General features: G+C 39.3%; 1 protein-coding gene across 1 annotated transcript; it reads left to right on the forward strand.

Annotated features, from left to right (window-relative positions):
* calcrl2 (calcitonin receptor-like 2) lies at nucleotides 1–26875 on the forward strand. Its single transcript, XM_086028705.1, has 13 exons — nucleotides 1–131; nucleotides 14117–14174; nucleotides 16401–16575; nucleotides 20048–20155; nucleotides 20234–20346; nucleotides 20622–20713; nucleotides 21601–21730; nucleotides 21833–21986; nucleotides 22579–22639; nucleotides 23134–23200; nucleotides 23486–23704; nucleotides 24160–24201; nucleotides 24837–26875. The coding sequence occupies exons 1-13, from the start codon at nucleotides 82–84 to the stop codon at nucleotides 25092–25094; spliced, it is 1527 nt and encodes a 508-aa protein (XP_085884831.1). The 5' UTR covers nucleotides 1–81; the 3' UTR covers nucleotides 25095–26875.
* Nucleotides 26876–27580: the final 705 nt, after the last annotated feature.

Genomic DNA, 27580 nt, shown 5'->3' on the forward strand with positions numbered 1-27580 from the left:
CTGTGCCTTGGTTGAGTGCTGTGCTGTTTGGGGTTGGTCACTGTTGTCACAGGGCAGCATGAGCCTCTCATCTTGGAGGGGATGTGCATTTTGGAAGAAAAAGTCCGTTTGACGACTCGCCCGTTCAAAACGTAAGTGAACTATATTCACCTTATTGCATCGTATTGTATTGTATTGTGTTGTATTGTATTGTATTGTATTGTATTGTAAAGCTCACTTATTGGAATGGATGTGACGTGTGAAAAGAATCTAGAAGACCACGAGTTCACTGCATGTTGAAGCACAACAGTCGTGCAAAGGACTACGTATGCTTTTTAAAAACTAAATGTATGTATTATTCATGTTATTACCTTACGAGCATCTCAAATTGTGCCTGGTCTGTTTTAGGGTGGATATTATGGGAATGAGATTATCTTCATTAAGTATTATTTGATTATTTGGTTGGCGACTTGCCACACAGAATTTAAAGCCTTGATGAACGTAAAGTTTAACTGCCATATTAGAGAGCATAGTCTGCGTGACAATGAACATTTGGTATGTTGTCTGTCTTGTATTAGTATTGCTTTGAGTGTCATTCCACTTTGAATGCTGCTCTGGTATTTCACTTTTGTTGCAAGCATTGTTGATAAATATGCACACTTACGAAGGTTAAACTCTTCTTAATTGATTTACTAGAGCAGCTTATGTACAAAACAGTGCAATGTAGTAGTTTTGCCACAAATTTTTTTTATGAGAATCCAACTCAAGCACATAAAGCAATTTCTTTACACAGTTTATCACTATGGCATGAATGGGAGCGCCCAAGAATCATAATGGCACCGCACGTGTTTGTGAAACACTATCAACCAAGAACTAGTCAAATAACGAATGAACAAAAATGCAATTAACTGTTTGACATTGGTGTAGAGCAGGGCTGGACTGGCCATCTAGCATACAGGGCAGATGCCTGGTGGGCGTCTTTTGGGGCCGATGCGATGCTATTTATTTTCCTCCATTTTACCCAAAGAGATCAGTCCACAATTTAGAGAGCGCATCTCATCAATCCATTTAAAATTAAAACAGCAAACTAAAGAGACTAAAAGGTGAGTGATAAATGTAATTTGAGTCAAACAGAGAAGGATTTTTTTAGCACTGTTTGCCATGTTCATATATTTGCGTAGTTACTTGTTGATTGTGGGCCACTCATAAATGCCCTATAGGTCAATTCTGGCATCTGCTAGTCACGCCCACTCAGCTGTTAAAATGACAAACTAGGGGTTGACTCACTGTGCCACCAAGAACAGGGGGCCAGACAGACAGACACGAAATAAATTATTGAAACAGCACAGATAGGATAAGGAGTTTATACACATGATTAATTTCAACACTCTGTATTAAATGCAAACTATGTAAAAAACAGCAACATCTGATTGATGTGTGCTTAGGCACTCAAACAGTAAAACTTGTTTTGATACGTTCGGTACTTGTTATGATTTTCTGTGCTGTTGCTGGCATTCTGTTGGTATGTCTGTGATCCCTTTTTCCAACTGTTGAAAAGTTCCTCAATCTCAAAATCAATCCTATCGTATGTGTAGGACCGTGGGATCGTCTGTTCGTGGGAAGTTTCCACTTCCCACTGAAACTTCGGCTGGAGCAGAACAGTCTGCTCTTGCCAAGCCGCTCTGTGGGTATTAATAGAAGTTTTGGCTGTTACTTTGATCCGAGTTCCCCATTTGTTCCCAAGTGACGTCTTGTTTCATAACACAAGACCCCCTGATTCCCCCACAACCACCGCCTCTATGATGAAATAATGTGTTCTTATTTTAGTCTGAGTAGAGAATAACTGAGCCATCAGAGCTGGCCTGAACAGTTCTATGGATTTTAGTATTTTCAGTTTTCAGGACTGAAATGTCTTTTGAGTTAAGCGCTTGTAATTTAATTAAACACTTCACATGGGATCTGTTTGAAAATTGAAATAGGAAATATACAGTGTTTTTTGTAACATATTTATTGAATCGTGTTAGACGGACTCTTAAATGTTGAGGACAACGTTAATGCACTGTGAGATTCAAGGGAGGGTTTACTTCTGCTTGCTAAGAGGATGTAATTTGAGTACGCAATCCATTCATGTGCGCAAGTTACACTGCTAAGATAACAAACTTGACACATAGACAACCTTTTCATATGGTATAATAATCTCATTGCATTCACGTTATATTAATGACTGCATATACAGCATATACAGAAAGTTTTCATAGTGCTGTCCCCCTCCCCCCCATTGATATATTGCAGCCTTATTTGCACTGATATTGGTACTAATGAGTGGGGACTGGTTAGTTCAGTCTTTGTCTCATCAGATGAGAGAATTTTATTTCTCTGTTGTAGGACCCCACAAGGAGTACAGTGGTGCCTCTACTTTCTTAAGTAGAACATTTCGTAAGTTTTCCATGTAAATTCCCTAATCTGTTCCAAGCCCCCCAATATTCAGACATAAATGTTTTATGAAGCATAAAAACTTCATGAAAACATCTAACAAATACATGTTACAATTAGATTATTGCACAATAAATGAAAGTTGTGCATAATGTAAAAAAACAAAGAATAAAGAATAAAAATGATGGTCGTTTACCTTTTAATTGCTATTCCTCGTCGATTTTTGCCCTCTTCAGTTCATGTTCTCTCTCAGAAGTGGTTTTTGCCTGGCTGATTTGAAGAACTGATGTAATAACATGGCGACTGTTGATACATTACGGTCATATTCTTTGGCAAGATCAACCAAACGCATCCCTTTTTCATACTTTTCTATTATCTCTTACTTTGTTTGTATGGACAAAAAAAAAAGATTTTCTACTTTTTTTTTTCTCTTCCTCGTTTCTAATTCGCGTAAAACTATCGGAACACCTCATTGCCCGAGGGGCGAATGACGAGGACGCTGCATAGACATATCTATCCCATATATACAGTATCTATCTACCTGTCTATCTACACACATAGACACATACGGTAGAGGTCCCTCTTAGCCAATGGGATGCCAGGAAGATGCTAGGTAATAGCCAATGGCAGAGCAGCAATGAGTATGTTGCGTTCAGGAAACTCCGGAGCTGCGAGTGGCAGCCCATACTGTATTCTTACCTTTCGTATCCTGAAATTTCTTTCGTAACAAGAGGCAATATTTTCCTATTGAGGCGTTTCGTAACTTGAAAATTTCGCATGAAGAGATGTTCGTAAGTAGAGGTACCACTGTATTATAATTTATCTATTTATTTATTTCACGTATTTATTTAATCAGGTGGTGTAATTGAGGTCGCTCTTACAATACTCAGTGCAATAATGTAAATACATCCTGTATATTATTCTCTGACTAATTTATGATGTCAACATTGTCTGCTCTCTGAATCGTTGATATAAAACGTTTCTAAATCTCTCATGGTCTCACAGTCCTTCGGGGCCTTTGGGCATACTCCCAGGTGTGCTGCCATGTGCCTTTATTAAGGTGAACACATAAAGATAATCAGGCTGTTTTTGTCTTGATTTTACCCGTTCCTGACCAAGGACGCCAAATGCCAGACAGTTTTTCAGTATGTTGTATAAGATTATCCTATAGGATTATCCTTCGGTCTGATGGGTGTCAAGAGTGGCTTTGTCCTGATAATAGGGTCCGAAACGGGTCGGGGCTCAGAATCCTAAATATTAAACATATTTAGTATTTAAAACCAAGAATGTTCATGTGTATGAAGAAAGCCGAGTACTCTAGAGTACATAATTCCGTGAATTGGGATGTGGAATGGAATGCAGGCAATCAAAGAAGTTCCCTGGCTGAGGAACAAGGAAGTGGCGGTAAATAAAAACAAACATGTCTTACACGATGTCGTATTTTGTATCAGTGAGCTCCCCAGACAGCAAGAAGTATTTTCCGAAGCAAGTCTGTTTTGACGATATCATTCTACAGCCCTCCCAAATCCGGTCCCTCGAAACACTCTGGAAGCATCGGCGCAACATACCCGCTAGTGTTTGTACGTCTTCATTTTTGTTAGATCACATCATATCCTTAGATGTCTTGTTTTGCGATCGGCAGTAGAACAGAATCTTTGTGTTTGGTGTTCTTTGTTAAGATCGTCAGCGCACACCACATACAGTATTGCCAAAACTGTAAAAAATAAACATTTTGTTTGCACATATCTTTGTGTGTTCTCCAACATATAAAAAAAAAATTTGAATTTTTTAAATTTACTTTAAGATTTGAATTTTTTTTTTTTTTTATCTGTGCAAGACTTTACGGACCTGATCGGTGGATTTCTGAAGAGCTGGTTTTCCTCTTCCTACAGAGGAACGCTGGAGGTCTGACAGAGTGACCACTGAGTCCTTGGTCACATCTCTGATTAAGGTTCAGTATCTCTCCCCTGATTGCTCAGTTTAGTTGGTTGGCCAGCTTTGGGAAGAGTCCCTTTGGTTTTGAAACTCTTCCATTTAAAGATGATACAGGCCAAAGCAGCCTACACATTTACGTCATCTGTACCCTTCTCCGGATATGTGCCTCAAGGCAAGCCTGTCTGGGAAGTTTACAGACCATTCCTTTGACTTTATGCTTGTTTTTTGCTCAAGGCATATATCTGCGGGATCATATATAGACAGATATGTTACAATCCTAATCAATTTACCAAAGTTGAATGCTAGTTAAACCGCAGAAACACTTCAACTATTTTAAAGGGAAACCAGATGCACCTGGTCCAAATTGTGAGCCTCAAGATCAAGGCTGTAAATACAGTGATACCTTGACTTAAGAGTGACCTGATTTACAAGTTCTTCGTATTTGGGCCTTTACTGGGCTGATATTTTGCTTTGGCGTGTGAGCAAAAATGAGAGATTAGAGTGCTGGGTGGTGGGAGTTACTTCAAATGAACTCACTTCTGTACAAGCAGCAGTTTGGCAGATGGCGAGCAATTTGTCAAAAAAGATGTCAAGCCTTTTGTGCACGGTGTCATCATGGGATTTTATTTGGCAATTTTTTAGGGCCAGGGTTTCAATTTACTCAATTTTAGAATAAGGCTGTAATATAACAAAATGTGGAAAAAGTGAAGTACTGTGAAGAATACTGAGTCTGACTCTGATCCATGCCTATACTAGATCGGAATAATTCTTATGCGCGGTCTCTATGTTGGTTTGAATTGATCTTATACTAGTTCTGAGTCAATCTTAATCAGGCCTGAAATGGGTCTGACAGGTCCAGTTTAACCAATATGCCCTCAGCAGCGGGGAAGGGCGTTGTACCGTCCTAACAGCTTGCATGATAGCTAAGAAAGCCCCAAGATTGCTACAGTTGTCCAAATACATGTTAGACATGGGGGATTCAACAGTGAGCAGAAGGAGTCAAGACAAAGACAGAGCATGAATAAGTCAGTGGGGAAACTGGGGAATAACCTCAGTAAGATTAAAAGGGGGAAAAGGGAGTCATTTAGGGGTGAAATCAGTGTCGAGCTGACCATATTTCAAATGTTTGTCAGGGTGTGCTGGGTTTCCTCAATGTTTGCTCTGTGGGGGAGGTTCCTTTGGTTGGCGTGTTGTTTTCCAAGCTTGTGTTTCATTAGATTACCGCTAGGTGCATCAGCAAAGTAACCAGGCTGCTCAATACGCCCTCATTTTTTTGTGTTCGAAGTTAACACCAAGTGCCCTATTTTAATTCCGAGCACAAGTCTAGCACAAAGCCAGTCTAACTGTGCGCATGAGTGGAGTTTTCTTTCTTTTGGTATCTTGCTCGACTTTGCGCCAGTAGAATTGCATGTAACGGGGCATTTGCACCTTTGTGTGCCACTGTGGGATGGAACGGAGTGTTTTCCCGGTCACACCTCGCTGCATCCCTCAACTGGCATCAAAATCAGGGCAGCACGGCGCGCATGCCCGAGTAAGCCGTGCCGAATCTGTCCGCCTGCGCCTTCAGTCAATACTCCAAAATTGCGTTACACCACCTGTGCTGCAAAATAGACCACCTTTTAGCCAGTCTAAAATTGAGTCTACTTTTTGTTACCAAATTGCAAGATGCGCTGGGGGGGCGCGGCAGGTATGGCCAGTGAGGCATACCAAATTCACAAAGCAATCATCAAGGTGCTTTTAGTAAGTATGATAAAAGAGGTCAACAGGCATTAATTTATTACAACAAACATAAAGAAAACACTTTTCAAAGAAAATGTATGTCTATTTGATGATCAGAATATTTTGCTCTTACTGTCCTCAGCCCATTTTGGCTCTTGGTGCTGCGACCGCAAATTTGGGTTTCAGACAAATTAAATATGACATCTTTAAGAGTAGCAATGGCAGCTGTTTGCGGAAGTCTTTCAGCACCTTCAATAATAAGGTTAAGCAGGGATCCATTACAAAGTATCAGGTATCTAGTTTGTTTGATTCCTACGGGATAAATACAAACGTTTTTTTTAGTTTTTTTTTATCCCCATTGTAATCCCTCAGGTTTCAATTTCAATGTATACTCTGCTGTCTTTTTTCCCCCCACAACACACAAAACTAGATCACACACATTGTCACACAAGGAGAGCTGTCAGGGTGAAAGCGGCATGTACCTCATGAGCTGGGAGTGTGGGGACAGTCGCTTGCTCAAGGGCAGCTAAACAGTAGCCAGGAAGCAGACTAGCATCTCTCCAACAACTAGTTGCCATTTTTACATTTGTCTGCAGCGCAACTTGAAACATGGTTCTCCAGTTCCAAAGCCAAAGTCCTTACAGATGACCTAGCGCTGCCCCTAAGGCTTGTAATTATTCCATGATGAGGAACTTTCGTTCCTCAAATTGAAGCCACTTGTTTTCTATCAAACAGATGTTGGAGGCTGATTCTGAACGAATGACCAGCCAACTTCCACGCTTAACGGCCAATAAAAATGAATAAATAGTTCTTTTTTGGGGGAGGGATTGTTCCAGAAAGTACTTCAATGACTAAAGTCAGCTCTCAACAGAGGGTTGCACAGTGCTCTGGCAAATTGCTTTTAACGGCAATTTACTGGAATATTCATCCCCTGAGGCTTTCGCACATATTTTTTTTTTTTATACCATAGACAGAAATATATCTGGACTTTCCCTATTTGCCTCTAGCTTTAGCCTGTTCAGTCCAGCTTCCATAATAGTAGATGCTGTATTTGTAACTACTGCATAACCTGCATGCTGTATTTAGCAACTCAAGCTATACTAAAATGTGTGTAGCTGTTCAGGTACTGTACACATGTGTGAGACGGTTGTCAACAAGCAAGCAGTTTCCTCTGTTCAACTTTTGTACATAGTTGTGTCACACTGCCTTTGTTTAATTCGTTGGCAAGTGCCACTTCCTGTAGCTGCTATGATGTCATGCTATTCTGCTATAACCATCAAACCAACACACCCGTGGGCAAAAACGTAATACTTAACAGGAGATAGCAATCTGAGCCATACTGCGGAGAACTGACCTGCATTGTACCTTTTTAGTGGAACCATCAACCATGTCTAGTAGCATCGTTTCTATCAAGCAGTCTGGTTCTGATTGTTACATATTTTTTACTTATTTACATATTGTTTACTTTGCAAAAGGCTGCAAAATCTCTGACCCACACCCACTTTTCCTCTTATGGAGGGACTAGTTAAAGTACAGGGGTACCTTCGATGTTCATGCACGCTTAAAGGTCTCATACACTAATCAAATGAGCTATCAGTGCACCTTTGTGCGTCTGGTTTACCACGTGTTTTTGTGTCATTTAAGTCAGTAGCCTTGTGTATTGCAAAACGGCAAGTGTTGATTTTGTTAAGTAATTGCAGTGGTGAAAATTGACCAAGTGCAAATACTTTGTTGCTGTACTTAAGCAAAAATTTCAGGTATGTATTTCTTTAGTGTTGTTGTTGTGGTGGTGGTGTTTTTTTTTTTGTGCATTCAGATTTCATCTTCTATGTGATGCTATGTCAATGTAATCTGCCCAGGGCCTTCAATTCCAAAAGGGCTGGCCCACGACACCAAAGTTGGTTAAGCGAAATAGTTGGGATGTAACGATTCACTGAAGCCCTGATTCGATAAGATTTTCGGTTCCGGATTTTCGATTCGATTCGATTTTTAAAAAATCACTACCATGCTTGTCTTTTGCGCTAGTGTGGTGCTGCAGCCATCCACAGACACAATACGCAATGATGTTTGGCGCAAGCCGATTAATCGGTTTGAATTGATTTTTAATCGATTTTCGATTAATCGTGACATCCCTACTAAATAGTATTGTGAAGTGCGCCATAGTAGCGGGGTGAATGTCAAACATTATCAAAAATGCATTTTCAAGTTGTACTTGAAAAACTGGACATTGTGAGGATAGGTTGGCCAACACTGTTGCTGGCCCACTTGTAGGGTTTTTTTTTTTTTGGGCACTACCAGAGTAGAACAAATGAGCGTGACCTTGCTACTGTAGCTCTGACTTGCAGAGTTAACTAACTAGCTCCCAGGTGAAAAGAATGGAGGATAATTTTTAACGATCCATAAATAATTTGCATCTCTGGAGAGCATGACGTATTTCATTCAAAGTTTTTATGTTTTTGTCATTTTATTAGATGAATATTGATTGTGAACTGCTCCAAATGACTTTGTAGTGTAGACGCATGGAGTTGGAAAGGATTAATGACTTTGTTTTGGATGTTTTTGTGACTGGTGTTGTGCATTTGAGAGCCATCAGTTTACGCTGTTTGACAAGAAGCAGCACCGAGTGTCGATCTCACGCTAGCTAGCAACTTGACTCGCTGCCAGTTGAACATCTTGTTACACGGAGAATTGTCCCGCACACTCTGAAAATCCTTCCCATGTCCCTTTGTGTACTTATAACAATGGTTTATTTTTACATGTTGGCCAATGTAGAAGGGGGCGTGCGTGTACGTGTGTGCGTGCCCTGGTGAAGGGGGTTGTCAAAGGAGGAAGTGGTTGCAGGATGACAGAGTGGGAGATAATCGTGTCCTACACAACCTTCATCCTTCCTTTCCAGAGACCTCACTTGTACAGTAGCTACATAAACTCTCTTGTTGTTTGGCTCGTGGTCCCAAACATTGGTGGACCAGCCTGGAACGCTTCAGCGTAGAGTTTCTTACCTGTCATCAGTCGTCATCAAATAAAGGACTATGTACATTATATTGTGTCGGCTTCTACTAAAGTAGAAGAAATACTCTTTAGTACAATATGATAAATACATTGAGATTTGTCATGACACTGAAAAGCTGACATTTCTCCAGAAATATATTGTGGTTCTGAATGAGTGCATGTCTTTCCCTATGTGTATTTCATGGAATTTATTAGCACTAATAGAGGGAACATAACAGTAGTTTTACAAAAGTTTTTGCTTCTCTGGTAAACCTCACAAAAGGATAAAACTGCCTACTAACTTGTGTTGACGTAGAAATGATAATAGAGCTGTAAAACAATATTAAGACTTCAGTTCGAGTAATTGTGACCTCCAGCCATTTTTTCCCCTTAGTGGTATTTTTGTGGTATTTTATCTTATCTCTGTTGAACAGTCTCATCAGCACAACATGCTTGTTCTTCTTGAAGTTTCACAATTTAGTCTAAATGTACAGTATAAATTACATGTTGATGCCAGTTGCAAAGAGATTCCTCAAAACATTTCTGATTATTCATTTATTTAGGTGGGTAATTATTTTATAATTTTGGCTCAGGGGTAAAGTCATGTCAACATGTCAGTCTCATCTTAAATATGCGTTGATTTTCTGAAATGAAGTGCAGTTGCTACGAAAAAAATAAAACAGTATCAAGTCAAGTGTGAAAGCTGTGAAAGACTCTAACGTGTGGCAAAATGCAAATATTCTGTAAATCTTCAAGAAATTAAGGTATTGTGACGGTCAAACTTCAAAACGCAGGCAGGCCAGATACACGGGTAGCTAAAACCTTCTTTTACAAAACATTTGCCATCTGCATCTACTTCAACTAGTGTGAGGGTCAATAATCCTAAATCTGGTCAAGCAAAACAACAGTGTTTGGATTTCCCATCATCCTACGTCATGACCCGCGACCTCGTGAGTGCAGTGGGGGCTATTAAAGCAGGCTTAAAGGATGTGGGATGTCCATATCTTCTTAAACAAATACACAATGTTTACCATTTAAAACCCCGCATGAAGCAACAAAAAAAAAAATTTCCCCCCCCATAGGAAGTACTGGAAATATAAACAATCTTTACCATGGTCAAAGAGGCACCATCAAAAAAATGCTGTATTGATGTGTACAAGCACTTTTTGAGTAACATTTTATCATTATTATAACTGAAAATGCAATTTAATAACAAAATGTGAAAACTTTATTAACAAAGGCCTCATATGTGCCAGAAAGGGTCATCTTAGCATCCTTAAAGTGGAAGTCAACCCAAGCATATTTTTTTAAAGAATATGTTGTATGCAGGCCCACTAGTTGAAACAAGGCATTCTGATAAATATTGCGTTTGTGGAATAAATGTTAATCCACTCGTTTTTAGCCATCTCTTGGGGGCGGCCATTTTGTCTTCTGATTCAGATTCAGAAAACAGGTCAGCAGTGATTGGTCGTTGTGAGCAGTTGTGATGTCATTTTTAGTCGACGGAAGACAAAACGGCCGCCCCCAGAGATGGCTAAAAACGAGTGCATTTTGCTGCTCAACTTATATTCGACAAACGCAAAATTAATCAGAATGACGTGTTTCAACTAGTGGCCCTACTGGGAACATATTCTTGAAAAAAATATGTTTGGGTTGACTTCCACTTTAATGATCACAGGTGAAAATCTGCCCCCTGTTGACAGTAGTGGAAAAAAAAATAAAACAGCTTTCCACAACTTTGATCACGCGACAACTTGTACGGTGACTCATGCATACTGTATTTTTCTTCTCTTACATTCTTCTCCTAGCAGCCATTTTACGCCAATGGAACAACAAAAGCATGCGGAGTTAAGTGATTTACTCCGCTATCTTATGACCAGGGCTGCCAGTAACTGTGATGTGCCTGATGCACCGTCAATGTGGAACAATTCCATTCATTTTGTTATGCTATGAACCATTTTGCATTTCTTTTGCCAAAATCTGCAACAGGTACCACTTCCTTTGCTCTACCAACTGCTGTCCTGTACAATTCGCGTTACCACGGTAATGTTCAGATCAAGTGGACTTTGGCTACACTAGTATTCTTTTCTACGTGAAAGATTTGGCATCCGTACTGTGGGATGCCGAACTGAACTGGAAACTAGCCGTCATGTTTATACATTTCAACATGACTTTGTTTTCTATTGTGAAAGCAGCGTTGCTCAGTGACGTGTCTACCAGTGGTTACCCAAAGTACAACACATATTCTATTTGGCAGTGACTGTCAGTCGAAACAGTATAAAAAGTGGCCTCCTTTAAAGGAATGCTCGGAAGACATCAGCCGTCCATCTTGCTCCAAACAAAGGCCATCTTGCCATTAAAGGGGAGTTATTTTCTCGAGAGCAACTACTTGGCCACGGTACGGTTATGGTCATAATGTTTGCTAGTAGAGACAATTTTTCTCCAACAAGAGGTTATAATACCCGAGTGTGTTTGACATTATGAGTCTTAATTGGAACAATACTTTGCCATAGGCAGCTGTTTATATAACATACAAGGCATACTTTATTCTTTATTTACAGAGTATCTGCCAACAAGTGACTGACTTTTTAAACAAAAAACGTGTCGGATGTAGCGCGTACACACACAAAAAAAAAAGAGATTAGAATGCCAAGCATTAGAATGCCAAGCATTGTGTACAGTGCAATTAGCAAATGAACGAAACAACAATACTTTTAGCTTATAAAATATAGCCCTACAAGTTGTTTCAGTTTTTTTTCTCTTTTTTTTTTTTTTTTTCATAATTTGAGTCACATCATGTCTTAGAAAAAACTAAATTGAAAAGCCTTCATATTGGAAAATAAAGATTGATTCAATTAAACCAGTGTTTCTCAGGGCGGCACGGTGGACGACTGGTTAGCACGACTGCCTCACAGTTCAGAGGTCGTGGATTCGATCCTGGCTCCGGCCCCCCTGTGTGGACTTTGCATGTTCTCCCCGTGCCTGCGTGGGTTTTCTCCGGGTACTCCGGTTTCCTCCCACATTCCAAAAAGATGCTTGTTAGGTTAATTGGACTCTCTAAATTGCCCCTCGGTGTGATTGTGAGTGCGGATGTTTGTTTGTCTCTGTGTACCCTGCGATTGGCTGGCAACCGGTTCAGGGTGTCCCCCGCCTACTGCCCGAAGACAGCTGGGATAGGCTCCAGCACGCCCCGCGACCCTTGTGAGGATAAGCGGTATCGATAATGAATGGATGGACAGTGTTTCTCAACCTTTATTGAGCGAAGGCAAACGTTTCACCTCGGAAAAAAATTTCACGGCGCACCACTTCGCAAAATGATTCAAAAAAAGTGGATGTACAGGTTAATTATGTACCTTTACCTCTCATGGAAGAGCATTTAATTGTTTTGCCTATTTCAATACGTGCTTGGCATACATAAATTAACAAATGAACAGAAAAACTTTTGAAAAATAAAATACTTTTGTCTAAATAATTGACATTGGATAATTTTCCGCAGCACACCTGTTGATCTCTCATGGCACACTAATGTGCCACGGCACATTGGTTGAGAATCACAGAATTAAACTACCAATTTGGATGGTTATAGGTTGTGCAGCTGATCTCACAAGTGTTCACTACATGCACTGTGTATGACAGGCCGCACATGTCCCGTTTTTGCTTCCCTCTTTGTTTTGTGCCATGTCCAACTGTGATGTCATTTTCATTCGACAGCAAGTGGCAAAAAGGCCGCCACCTGAGATGGCAAAAATGGGTGGATTTTGCTGCTTAATTCATATTCCACAAATGCAATGTTAATCAAAATGCTGTGTTTAGACTAGTGGAGGCGCATAGAACATAATATTGTAAGGAACATTTTTTAACTTGACTTACTCTTTGATTTCCACCCCATTATTGAAAAACATGACATTATTTCAAACTGACAGTGCAGAAAATGCACACCAAAAAATTAATTATGATTTAGTTATTGGTTTGGTCCGTCATATGTCAGAAAATAGTTCAAAATGAATGGATAATTGTTTTAAAAAGTAAAAGCAAATGTTATATAGGGGTGTGGAAAAGTAGGCATACAGTATTATCACTACTGTGACACAAATGATGAATATATTTTTATTTTGTATTTTTTATTTTGTGTAATAAGCGCAACAAGTATTTTAAGTGTTTTCTCTTTTCTATAACTGTATACCTACTTTTGCACCCACCGTTTTTTTAACTCAAAAGAGTGATCAGTCCACTTTGATTGGATAATATTTATTATTATTTATTATTGAGAAGCTGAAAATCTAAGCATTTGCAATGTTTTAAATAAAAAATAAATGTCTAAATCTAAATGATTTATCAATTATAAAAAATATAATAATTATCCATTAATTTGATAATCGATTAAACGTTGCACCTCTACTCTCCAATCAAGGACAATTTGAAACGTATCCCGATACATTTTAAAGAGGAATGATTCACTTCGAGTTAATGTACTCGTTCCATTGAAATTAAAACCCACTATCCCGTTCAAATTGTTTTGTTTTGCGACAATCCTACTTTACATTTTACTGTGGGAAAATTATTATTTAATACTATACAATTGGCGCAAACTAGAGGTCAACCAGTGTCCTGGAACAGATTGTGCTCGATCTTTAAACTTTCACTGTGTACTCGGGTCACATACAGTCATTGCTGTGTCCTGTATTTCCCACGATTATGTTCTCTTGAAAGATTCTTTTTCAGGAAATAGTTAGAACGATCACCCTTAAACAGTTTAAAACAAAATTCAGTATGACTTTCTGGCCAGGCAGTCCAAAGATTAGACCATTTTGTGTTTCTTTTCCCTCCTCCAACAGAAGAAACACCTAATTGTTAAAAAGTCCTACCTTCCTGCTATCCTAATTATGCCTTCTCAATTGTTGGCTGGTGTTAGTCAGAAACACTTGAGGGAACTTTCTGCCCTTTTGTCCAATACTAAACACGTGTATGACTGACATGACTTCTTTTCTTGATAGATGAACAAAACATGAATGCAAAAACCACAAATGATGGCTTCTAATGTGTTTCATTGTTCCTTCTTTAGTGACATGTGGAGGACCAGAACCCTATCACTGATATTTGCACTGGTGTTGGGCTCAGAGGTAAGAACACTACACCTATTGCTATTTATATTGATTATCTATATACCTATTTATACATACACACATACTGTATATATAATGTATATGTAGGGGTGGGAACGATAATCGTTTTTCAATGTCAATCAGATGATGCATATTGCACTTTCAAGTAAATACAGGTTATGCTAAATCAGATTAAGTTTAAATACACATGACACATCTAAGTATTCAAGTTAAAGACAAGTTGTCATTACAGTACATTTATATATTCCCTTTTTGTGATGGAAAAAAAAATACATACAATAACAGTTACAATTATTACTAACTATATTAAAACTCTTTTTATAATGAAAAAAATACAGTAACTTTAAAAAGTCTTTATGAAATTGTATACACTTTTTAGGCATTGAAATCTTTGAATGTTAAACAGCATATTGTAACGAATTGAGTTATCTGTGTGGTGCTCGGATTTGTGTGTTGCTGAGTTGTTATATTTCCGTGGTTCATGAATGCATCGTACGGCAAGTGAGTGGAGCAGCGGAGAAAGAATAGCGCGAGCAGTTGAACTTGGATTAATAAAAACGTGATAATTAAACTACGTCTGACGGCGTGTTCCTGGAAGACGCTAGAATATGATAAATCTCGCTATATAAGTTTGACGTTTTTGCTTCCTCGTCCAAGAAACATTCACAGTTGGATGATGCCGTGCATGTCATACGTGCTATCTGCAACATAGCGGCCAATCTCATGTAGCAATGTCGGCACACAACTTTGAGACTTTTACAGGTACCTTTCCCCATCAGCGATTTTAACAGGACAGCCAGAATGTTCCCAAACAGGAGAGTGTACGGGGAGGACCTTCGAGCTCTGTTTTTTTCTGGCTCTCCCTTTTATGCCGCTACCCTCCTCTCCCGCGTGCAACAGTCAGAGCGCCCGTGCGTAAGCTTGCGCTAATAAGTGGACCGAACCGAGCATGACATACCCACGTGTACCGTTACACCCTAATATATATATATTTAGGGATGGGAATTTCGACTAATTTGCCCGCCGACTAGTCTCAAATTTTATTTGCGACTAGTCTATAAGGAAGAAAACTTGAATTTTAATACATATTGAATTCAAAGTTTAAAATGCAAATGTTGTGTGTATTTAGGGGCTATTTTAGCCCAAACATTGAGGACAGTTTGTTAATTTAAATTCTATTGATGCAACGGTGAACAATTGAAAGAGAAAAACATTTCTGATACATCTTCCAATGCAATGCATGGCATTTATTATGAATAATGTAATGAGTAATGGTACCGACTCCCAGTCCAGCAGGGTCTCATTCGCCATGGTTGGTTCATTATCATGCACACAGGCGACAACTTTATTTTGTAGTGCCCACGTACCCATCACACCCCGCAGGTGAGAAGCCAAGTTTTCAGCTATGTGTCTTTCCTCTAAGGCACATGTCTGAAGCACACAGCAGCGGAGATGTCCTTCGTCCACATAATGACACGTTATAGTCATGTAAGATTCGGCGGCTATGGACGTCCATCCGTCTGTAGTTATGGCCACATACAGTAGTTGACCCGCTCAAACGCTCGTAGCATCTCCTCTTTTATTTGGTTACGGCTACTCTCGAGTTGGAACGTGATTGTTTTGCGACTTGGCACCGCGTACTCAGGCTCGATATGCAGCATTAATTTTTCGAACCCTTTGCCTTCAACAAAAAGCGGCAGCATATCGCGGGCAGTCGTTTCACAAATTAGTTGGGTAATCTTTGCTGTGCGGCGAGCATGCAGCGCCTGGCTGGAACAATCGCTCTCATGCTCGTCTGCCTGGTCCCGCCGCCATGTCCACTGTCATATGCTGCATCAAAATACTGCCAAACGATGCTGTTTTTTTTCGTAGTAACTTCGACATCTTCAGAATCTACTTTTCTAAATATTCTTTTAGAAAAGAATATATATATATATATATATATATATATATATATATTAATATTAATATATATATATATATATATATATATATATATATATATATATATATATATATATATATATATATATATTAATATTAATGTTTATACACACTGCTTAATCGAATGAAGCACAATGATTTTTTTATGGTGTGTTCGCTTGAATGTTTATTGTATTGTATTGTGATACAACAATGAAGTGACTCCGGAGAAATTGGAAATTGAGTGTTTGGGAAAGGCTGGGTCTTCTTGGAATGAATCTTGATGACTACATTCTACAGGTTACACGATGCGAGGATGTGGAGTATATGACTGCGGATGATTTAGCCTTGCAGGACCAGCAAGAGAATTTGGCCAACATATCCACCGTACCAGGAACGACACGTCACCAGATCCTGGCTGCACAGTTCGAGTGCTACCTGAAGATAATACACGATCCACCACGAGCCGAAGAAGGTGACGTTACCGCACAATACCCACTCATCCACTCCATTTTGTCGAAGGCCAGTCACTGGGGGTTTAACAAAAAACGGTTTGAACCAGAAAATTATTTTTTGATGTCAAAGATGTGAGTGTCCCAAATCACTCTACTTTGCAATATATCGAGGTACGTATGGAATCGTCTTTTAGTGAAGAAATGTATCTTTGAATGAAATGGCATATTTACAGTACTGAGACGTTCAGTCAAATGTATGTAAAGTGACAACAAAAAATTGCAATTGTAATTACCCTCTTGAACTGAGTCGTACCGTATCGAACTGAATGGAATCGTTCAACTTTCAAATCGCACCGTCCTTGAATCGTTTCACACCCCACGTACCGAAAACCGTATTGAATTGTCATTTGTGGAGAGATGCACACCCCTACCTGCTACCATTCCCCATACTACTCAAATTGTATCCTTTTTGGGTCAAATTAGGGCCCATTTTAAGACACCATATATCATGTATTTAATAGAAAAAATAGTATTACCGTCGTTACTGTGATACCCCTTCTCACCTGTTTTAAGCACTTTCTATCAGTGTTTCTCAACCCTTATTTAACCTATTTCACATCAGAAAAAAATCTCACAGCACACCACTTAACACAAATTTCACAAAAAGTGGAAACATACAATAAGTTATTAATGTACCCCCTGTCATGTATTGGAAGAGCATTTAATCGTTCTGCCTGTTAAACTGGCTGGAAAACAAAAATATTTCTTGTAGTAAATAATTCTTCAGCCTATTTCATTTTCACTAATGTGCCACGACACACTGGTTAGGAATCACTACTTTACATGTTAATGTTGGTGGCCCAGCCAATGCTGCGTTTCATGACATGTGGTATACACAGATGAGCTCTGTTAGTGTTCAAATTCGCCCAACTTCTTTCTGACAGCAAATAGTTAGTAGCTGTCCACTTGTCTTCATCCCAGTGATGTAAAAGTGAGTTACCGGTACACTTCAAACCTGTTGGCCTGCAGCCCTTGAAAAAAACAATAACAACAAACAGCAAATATTGTGGAACCTCTCAAGTCGAACAGCCCCCGAATTCGTACAATCTGAAATACAAACAGTCTTTTTTGTAAAAATATACTGTACCAAGAGTTGTATGAGACATTTAAGTGAGTACCAAAGGATTAACACTGCATGTAGTTTGCTTTTTCTTTGGCCTTTTGTGGCATTTTTGTAACACTATGCCTCACCAAGGAGTGTTAAGAGAAGAAGAATGTGAGAAAAGCACAAAGGCTTCTGATTAGCGGGGCAGGTGCTGAGGCACTTATACAAAACATTCAGAGCTTCGAGGGTTATTTCCTGCATGTTACATTTGGAGGCGACCGCCTCTGTCGCTAAAACTTCATGAAAACCATTACTTGAGGGTTTTTCACAGGTTGAGTGTCATTTTGAACTGCATATGTGGTATTACGCCGATGGGGTGGCACTGTATCAATTGGAAGTCACTCGTAAAACCGGTGAAAAAGAAGACAAGAGCCATGAGGCCAAAACAATTATAAAATATGAAGTCAAGAAGATCTGGCAAGAGTAGCAGAACAAAGGAAATTCAGGGAGAGATTTATACTCTGTAATCCCATTAGTGGGAGACAAGAATGAGACAAGAAGGTCGGTGATGAAAATAAGGAACAATCCTCACAAGACTCACTGAGAGTAGGACATGCTGGATTAAGTAAAACTGTTTTTATGATGGCAAAACATGTCAAACCTGTAATGACATGCAATATAGTATAATAAAGTACAATGAATTCAGGGAAAAAATATATATATATATGTATATATATATGTGTATATATATATATATATATATATATATATATATATATATATATACATTCAAAAACTTGAAGTGTTTATGTGCACATTATTGTTCTTTAATGTTTCGTTTTCTTAAATATTAAATTAAAAAATGAGCCTAAAATACACGAACCTCTGTTTGATATTAAATTAAATATGACATAAGTGCATATGTACAGTTAAACAGCAACGTCAACTTTAACTGAGCTAAATGTGACCCTGTTAAATGGTAGATGAAAATTGTATTGAGCTATTTCATTTGACACATTCCACAGACAGAGACAAAACATTTAAATCTCCTATTTTTAGCAAATACTGGGTCACTATCTTGTTCCGTGTGGCCACTCTAGCTGAAGAGTTGAGATTAATTTCAAAACAGCTTTCCAGAGCTCTATGACATGCTGCAGTGTTCTCCTTATAACGAAATAAGACAATCTATTGTTGATTCATGTTGCTAGATGTACTGTGGTTAACTTTAATGTTAACTTTTTTTTAACTTGTCGGATAAGAATGTAAGAATTGTTTTAATCGATTTTGTAGATTATTTATATTTGTAGTATTACAATGGCAAAATCCGAAACAAATAAGAGCTGGACCAGCATCCTCTAATGGACTGAAATCGGCATTCCATTTTAATGCTTTACTACTGCTCAACAAAGTAATTGAAGGACAAAGAAAAGTGGCATATCATAAAATGAATGACAGAAATCCATCCATTATCGATACCGCTTATCCTCACAAGGGTCGCGGGGAAATGACATAAAAAGACACAAAAATACATTTTGTTCAAGTTGTCTGTCATTCACCTCAGATGCCCTTTGCGTTTGGCGCTCCAGTAAATTCATTCAAATATATTGTGATTGCTACAAAGAAAGAGGATGTGAGTATGAAAGAAAGGAAACTTGGCCTTTGTCTGGTGTCACTGCTTTTTACGGCTGCTCAACTCTAATCCGCCTTTGAAATGTTATTTCGTGATCGGCTTCCCAACATGCCGCTCGGCAGCGTGCTACTGCCGAGCTTCCGTCTATTGTTGGTCCCGTATGAGCGGCCCAGCTGCGGAGAGGTAGCTTGTGCGGACAATGCAATCTATCTTGACTAGTTCATATATATGACGGGGCGTTTAAAATGTTCAAGCTCTTGCCTACCTTCATGATTCAGTTGTGTGCATTTGTTGGGTCTCTGTTCAGTATAACAATTGACTTTCCATTTTCAAATAATTCTCACGCTCACATATGACCACATCCGTCTTTCCATTCCTCCATCCACCTATCCATTCCCTACTGCCTTGTGTGAGGTACTCTGAGGTCAACGCTTCAAACATGGAAGTTTAGTGGCACTTAAGTGGCAAATTTCCCCCTAAAATGTTGTCTAATTAAATACCGTATGTATGTATAATTTTGTGTCTATGTGTGTACAGTATATATATATATATATATATTTTAAGTTATTTATATATTATGTCTAATATATCACAATAATATTGATATTATATTGATATTGTCAAACAATTTGCAACTACCGTATTCTCAACACACTGACTGTATTTCTTTAATTTCATTCCGTCAGACTGAAGGAACCTTTTGTTTTCCAGATGACTCACGTCTCCCCATATTTCTTGTATCTACCGCTCCCTGCAGGTAACTACTGTAACCGCACATGGGACGGCTGGCTGTGTTGGGGAGATTCGTCTCCGGGGACGTTCATACAGATGTGCCCTGAATACTTCCACGATTTCGACCCTGCTGGTGAGGCCAGGAGAAGGTCAATACAAAATAAATGAACATCAAATCGCGCAAAGTCAATTTTACCATCTTGTCCAACAGAAAAGGTTACCAAAGTTTGTAATCCTGATGGACAGTGGTTCCACCACCCAGAGAGCAACAGAGTGTGGTCCAACTACACGCAGTGTCAGATCTACACCAAGGACAAACTGAAGGTGAAAATAATGCACTCAAATCTCTTGGTTGGGAATACGATGAAACTACAAGGAAAAGCTATTGGTTAGCACGTCTGCCTCACGGTCAAGAGGTCTCAGGTTCCAATCTGGACTCAGGCCTTCTTTTGTCGAGTTCTGTAGTGTTGTGTTCTCCGAGGAGAACGAGCGCCGTAGAAAATGGATGAATGGCGCCAGTGCTAAACTTACTGTTTATAGTGCCTTGATTTAGATGAAAAATAATTTAAAACGAGGTGATTTCTACTTGTTTTGAACAGTTTGCCATCAGTCTGTACTACCTGGCCATGGTGGGTCATGGCCTCTCCATTGTCTCCCTCATCATCTGCCTCATCATCTTCTCCTATTTCAAGTGAGTGAATTTGAGTCTTTTCACCTCCTCTTGAAAATTAGTGTGTAGTAGTATGACCACTTGTGTTTTGTCGTTGACCTCCGAGGGTCACAACTCTAATGAGGTACCTTAAAAAAAAAATGCCTGTAAAGTGAATCCCTGCCTATTTCCTCTTCGCTAATCACAAACTTACTCACATATTTGTGTTCCTTGTGAAACACCTTACAATACCACAAGATGCCGCTAAAGCCCGGGATGAAACGAATGTAGCATTTTATGTCAAAGAAGTATGTTGAAGTGATACATCATGACTGTTTGAAGATCTTTGTATGTCGGGGGGAGGATTTAAGTTTAGCCAGGGCTGTTAGGTGAATTCATATAGTCTTTGCTAAGTCTGTTTTTGCTCTGCTGAGTGGCTTCTGACAAGCTCAAGATAACAAACGACAGACGTGCTAGGCAGTCAATATTTTGGCGACACACATGCCAGCGTCTTCGCACCTCTGGTGCATTTTTTTTTCTATATCCAGTTATCGGTAAGCCACTAAGGAAAATGTCGTAACATGTCTTTGAAATGATATTAAACTGTTTTGGGATCATAGTATTTTTGCAGTTTAAACTATTAATATAGGCAATTCTAGGCAAAACATTGCTATGTGGGGCGTCGCTTACGTTTTTTTTGCTGTTTGCCGCACGGCTCGGTTCCTATCCCCCACCAATAATTGTGATGGTAATGGTTTGACACGCAGACATATTTCTATTTTCACAATTTCCAATGGGAAACTCTACACAATGGAAAGGACAGTCAATGTTCCACTGTATAAACATTTTTCAAAATGAAAAATGAATATAGGTGATCTACAATATTTGGATGAACCCAGTAAAAAGTTATATTTTTGCCACTTTTTCAGGAGTCTTAGCTGCCAGAGAATCTCCCTCCACAAAAACATGTTCCTCTCCTTCATTTTCAACTCGATTGTAACCATCATGTGGCTCTCTCTGACAGCAGCCAACAACCAGGCCATAAACACTAGCAACCCTGTGAGTTCAAACGTAACGTAAAAATGAAAGAACATCTAATTGATTTGCTACAAACTATTTGTGGTGATTTTCAGATGATAAATCACACCTTCTCTCTGGCAGGTGAGCTGTAAAGTGTTGGCTGTGCTCACCCAATACACGTTGACCTCAAACTACTTCTGGATGCTGTGCGAGGGCATCTACCTTCACACTCTCATCATCGTGGCTGTCTTTGTCGGAGAGCAGAAGCTCTTCTGGTACTATGTCTTAGGGTGGGGTGAGTGATGTCACCATCATTTCATGTCCTTTTTAGATGTAATACATGTCTAAAATTGCACCGGTGAATGTCCCAACAGTTGTATTTATGAACAGATGGCTACAAAAAATCCAAAACATATACCATCCAAAATACATATATTAAGCAAAGGTGTCTTTCTTTCAGAGGCGGTAATTTGTGGAACAAATATGGAACTGACCTGAAAAGGTGTGAAGCGCTTGCTGTGTTCAAAAAGGGATATGGATAAGCTATTATTGTATTAACTTGAAATAAGTCAAAATATACAAAGAACAAGGGCAGAACCATATAATTGTTTACTTCCTACTCCCTTTTGAACATGTAAACTGTGTTTAAAGATAAGATGCCTATAGTGATGTGCTTTCTCTTCTTTATTTATTTTTTTACTAACTATTATCATATTTCCGTTTACTTGTTTATATGTTCAATAAACAAACAAACGTGGGCATCAGTGTGCCAGACCTGATGCAGACAAAACTGAGACGAAAGCAATTCAATGGAACCAGCACTGGAGTTGACTTGAATTTGGCCATATTGGAAGTAAAGGCTGTTTGTTGTGTGTCTCTATTTTCAGGCTTTCCCATCATTCCTGCCATCACCTATGCTGTGGCTCGTGGGCTGTTCTTTAATGACAAGTGAGCAGCCAGTTCAGTGATGTCATCAAGGGTTAAGGATCGGGTCATGAATGTGTGGGCTAGGGGTTTGGTTAGGCCTGGGCTCGCTGTTTGGGTTGGGATTAGACGCAGGTAAGAATTAGGTTAAAGTGAGGTTGAATTTGATTTAGGCTTGGTTAGGTGTCAGGATGAACTCATTCAATCCTAAAGACATATTTATATGTCTTTTCACAGTCCAGCCTTTTAATCCCAGGAATTTGTTGATATCTTATTTTATTTTTTCAAAATGTTTCAAACGTTAGGGTACTGAATGAGTTAAATTAGGTTTTGGATTAGGGGTTCATTTTAGATTTACAGTTTGGGTTAGGTTTAGGGATTATGATTAGGTTCGGGTAAAGTTAATAAATTAGAATGGATTAGTTTTTGAGGATAAGATTGGGTTACTTTTAGGGTTAGGATTGACTAGCGGTTAGGGTCAGTAACAATAGTATTAACTAATATTATATGTGTCTCAGGTGCTGGATCAACTCAAACACTTACCTGCTCTACATCATTCACGGACCCATTCATGCGGCGCTGCTGGTGAGTAAATGTTCAAAGTGTATACACTCAGCGGACACTTCATTAGGTATACCTGGACATTCTGTTGCGATCCAATATTGTGGTAGTACTGTAGTACCAATCTGCAACTAACAGTGGTAAGCACGTTAAAATAATAACTGTCTGACAGTGTCAATTGAGTCAACATGAATTTGTTTGCTTAAATGCTTACCGGTACATGAGTTTGCTGTATTCCTCAAATAGTGGTTAGGAGTGTAAATAAATAAATAACAATTCCATGCTCATCCACCTTTCTTCTGTGTTCAGGTGAACTTGTTCTTTCTCCTGAACATTTTGCGAGTTCTGATCACCAAGCTGAAGGAGACCCACTGCGCCGAGTCCACTACCTACATGAAGGCTGTGAGAGCCACGCTCATCCTCATCCCTCTGCTCGGAGTCCAGTTCATTCTTGTTCCCTGGAGACCCGAAGGGCGCATCAGTCGGGCCATCTATGACTTCTTTGTAAATATCTTCTGTCATTTCCAGGTAAAAAAAAAAAAGATTTAATCGTTTATAAAGTCACAGACTATTTCTTCTCGCCACTGTTATTAGGAGTACAAGAAAGCTTATCAGGGTGGAGGCCTTTAAACCTTTCGTTCAACGCCACCAATAAACTTCAGCTTTACAGATGCCATGTCTGCTGTGCAGTCAGCAGGCATTGTGGTAAAGACGTCAATCGAGACAAGTGATGTCGTCGTAAAGCGAATCATAACCACCTCAAGGCACCAACTGCTGCAGGGTTTATTTATTCAATTAAACAACAAACCCGGCAATGATAATGAGGACCGCAGCCACTACTTCAGGAAGTGTGGTTTACTCAAATGCAGCATATTGAAAATCCAAATGCTACATGTTAAGAGGGTAAAGTTTTATTTGAGGCCTTTTAGTTCATGAAATTCAGATTGTCACCGTTCTTCAAGTTTGATCCTTTTGTTTTACAGGGACTGCTGGTGGCAATTATATTATGTTTCTGCAATAGTGAGGTAAGTTAACAATACAATATAACAGTCTGAATGATAACTGTATTAATTGGACTCTAGTTCTATGTCAAATACTATATATTCATTTAATAGGTTGAGCATCAATTTCTTCATGCTTGGGTGGTGTTTGGGAAAAAGAATGGGTCTATTATGTGGCCACGAGATAATGCGCATGAAATACTAATTTGTTAGTTGAATATGATTCCAATGAACAACTTGCCTAAGCAAATGAAGTGCACTATGCTTGAAACCGCAATGCACATGTGCTTAAATCTGTACCTCTGCCTGTCAAGCAACTTTGCTCTCAATAACATATTTAAACGTCTCCTGGAAATGATTATCAATAATTATAATGAATGTAGCTCATCACCATCCTAAAATAAAATGAATTCATGCGTTGCATAGCTTTAGTGCCACACTCGTTTTGCTTTCTCCACTGTCCAGTGTGGCACCACAAGTGGCCACAAAATTGCACACGTTAATCCACTTTTTTTATTGCCGCAAATTTGCATTTTTGTGCAACTGTGCATGTTTTATTTACATAGTGGCCACCATTGAATTCCCCGTACCACCCATGTCATGCCAGGGGCTCGTACTTTGAATTTCGACCGTCACCGCTGTTTTGTTGTCGCCGTCAGGCCCAAACGGCACTGCAGAGAAAATGGGCCCAGTGGAAATCGGCGTGGGGTAAGACAGGCTGGGGAGAGACCCCTGTCAGCAACAGCCACTTCAGCTATCACAACAGTTCATCAGTCACCGAGACCAGTCGTGCCACCGTCAACATGGAACAACCCGATACCCTTTGCAAAAGCAGCGAGAATGCCCGCTTCCCGTCCGGCAGGCAGCCAGGGAGAAGTGTGGAGTACAGCAACGGGGAGGTGGACGTGCTGAACTAGCTGCGGACCACCGAAATGCCACACATCTGAAGGGGCACCTTTTTTTTAATAATCAAACAAAAACATAGTTCTACACATGGGCACGGAGGGCATTCGGGATGAGGGGCGGGGGGGGGGTCAGGCTGCCCTCACTTTCATGAAGATCACGATACGTCCCCTCCACTTTCGCTACGTAAGGTGGCAAAAATCTCCGTTAAAACAGAGGCCTAATGTTTCTCTTCTATTGGGATGGACATGGAGCCAGAATAACATGTTATGCTGCAAGACTGATGTGTTTAAGTTACTCAAAAATGTCGGAATTTGTACCTCTGAGTCAAAGTTTTAATCACTCCTTTTCCTGAAGTCGGCCGTCCAAATCTGCTACTCATGTCAGCACTGTACTTCCATGTATTATACCTTTGGCTACAATGTAATGCGGGATTCTGGTTAAGGTAATCCATTTTAAGATAAAAAGAGACACTTTAACGTAGGGATTACATTGACGGAGGCAGAGTTTGATTTTCTAAATGCAAGTGTTTACTTTTTGGGAGGGCACTCTGAATCAAATGGCACATTTGAGCAACGTTCTGAGTTTCCAAACAGTCTTGAGTAAAGCAACGCGCTTGGAGCGTATTTCCGAACGTACACACGATGGGGGAATGGAGATTTGGGGGACGACGAGCTTTGTTCATGGGCTTGGTTTTTGCAAAATACGTTTCCCCTAAAAAAAATCGTCTCCCCATCCCTCCTGAGTTCAAAAATCCCATGTGCGCCCCTGGTCCTACATACTATAAGAGCACTTGCAAAACACGCATATATTTTTCACACATTTTGAGATTACAGCTTTGGTTTATGCACATGTACTGTATACACCGTTAAACACAAAATTTGTATCATTTTGTAGTCCTTATAGTAATTTCATGTACATTGTACATTATATATTTTATGTGGCCGGAGAGGCAAACCTTTGATTTATTGCTCATTTTCTCATACAGTGTCCTTAGTGAACAACTGTAGAGACTATCGGGCCTCTATCAGTTTTAGGCTAGTAAGGGGAGCCTAGAAGTATATACCGGTATACATTTTGACAGGGCATATAGAAAGTAATAGTATAGCGCTTCATGTTTTCCACATTTTATTTGGAAAATAAATACATTCAATTCAATTTTTCTCCTGCAACATTCTGAACACAACACTCCATGAAACCTGAAAAAATGTGTTGTATTTTTATTTATTTATTTTTTAACAAAGAAATTATGTTACGAGATATTTCTTAATTCAAGCTGTCGAGCTGGAGCCTATGCCAGCTGATTTTTGGACAAGACCTTGCTGTCCATAATTGAAATCTAATACAGCGGTGCCTTGAGAGTTTAATTTGTTCCATGACCACTCTCGTAAGTCAAAACACTTGTTTCAAATCATCTTTCCCCATTGAAATGAATGGAAAATGCCATTACTCCTTTCCAGTCTTTCCAGTGTTTTTTAATAAGTGAAAATAGCACTCTATAATATTGTTCTATAGAATGTAAAGCATTAAACCGTTTGTGCATCATGATTAAATGCTGCAATCCAATTATTTTGCTGCTGCTTCTGGTGTGCTCGCCATGGCCACTGGGAGGCAGTATAATAGTCATGCAGACATAAACTAAGAAGAACAGTACTTCTGAGATTTATGATTGGAACTCACTTTCGTCATTTACACTCCGATTGAATGCCCAACTGCTTCATGTGGAATACATATGTACCCCGTCATCTTCAATATTGCAACATGTCTGTTAATAAAACTATTAAGTGCACAGCAACTTTCCCATAAAGTATACAGATTGTATTTTTGGTGATAACGATCTTCCGTGATATGTGGTAGCACACAGTATACACGGTGCGGCCTTTATGAGTATGGCTTTTATGGAAGTGCAGGTCATTATTTGAAGAATTCTGGTATGGTATTTGTAGTTCTTCTCAATCAGGAAGGAGGTTATTCATGGCCCAATGGAATTGAGCTGGCAACCTGTAGGGCGCAGGCCACATTCTCACACCATAAGAGAACTGTTGTATTAAGAAGATAATAATAAATAAAATACTTAAGGTTTGGTAACAAAACACATTTTATTGCTGTGTTATGCATGTCAACAAAACAAAGATGAGACTGCGCTATTGCATGTATTAATTCAAAACATATATTCTACTTCTAACAATACGTTGGAATGTTTTGTTGACATGAGACCAAGTAGTGTTTCCCAACCTTTATTGAGCCAAGCCACACGATTTAGAAAAATCCCATGGCTCACCACTAAAGAAAAATGTCACAAAAGATATGGTGAAATAATGGTGAACTCGCCTTAAGTTGCACAAAAATTGACTTGGTTTGAAATCTGGGACTGTTTATATTTATGCGACGTTCTGCAGTATGAATGGAAAACAGGTGGATACACAGATTAATTGTTCCTCCAGCCATCTAGTGGAAGACCATTTAATTGTCATACCTGTCACTGTGCGTCGCATAGATA

This window comes from Filicampus tigris, chromosome 1 (assembly GCF_054856515.1).
Source record: "Filicampus tigris isolate MCC_2025a chromosome 1, RoL_Ftig_1.0, whole genome shotgun sequence".
Classification (NCBI taxonomy): domain Eukaryota; kingdom Metazoa; phylum Chordata; class Actinopteri; order Syngnathiformes; family Syngnathidae; genus Filicampus; species Filicampus tigris.

Bases quoted from the DNA above. Each gene is read 5' to 3' on its own strand.
- calcrl2 (XM_086028705.1), top strand. From the start codon at position 82: ATGTGCATTTTGGAAGAAAAAGTCCGTTTGACGACTCGCCCGTTCAAA. The intron at 14,175-16,400 runs GTAAGAACACTA...TACATTCTACAG, and splicing joins CACTGGTGTTGGGCTCAGAG to GTTACACGATGCGAGGATGT. The intron at 23,705-24,159 runs GTAAAAAAAAAA...TTTGTTTTACAG, and splicing joins ATATCTTCTGTCATTTCCAG to GGACTGCTGGTGGCAATTAT.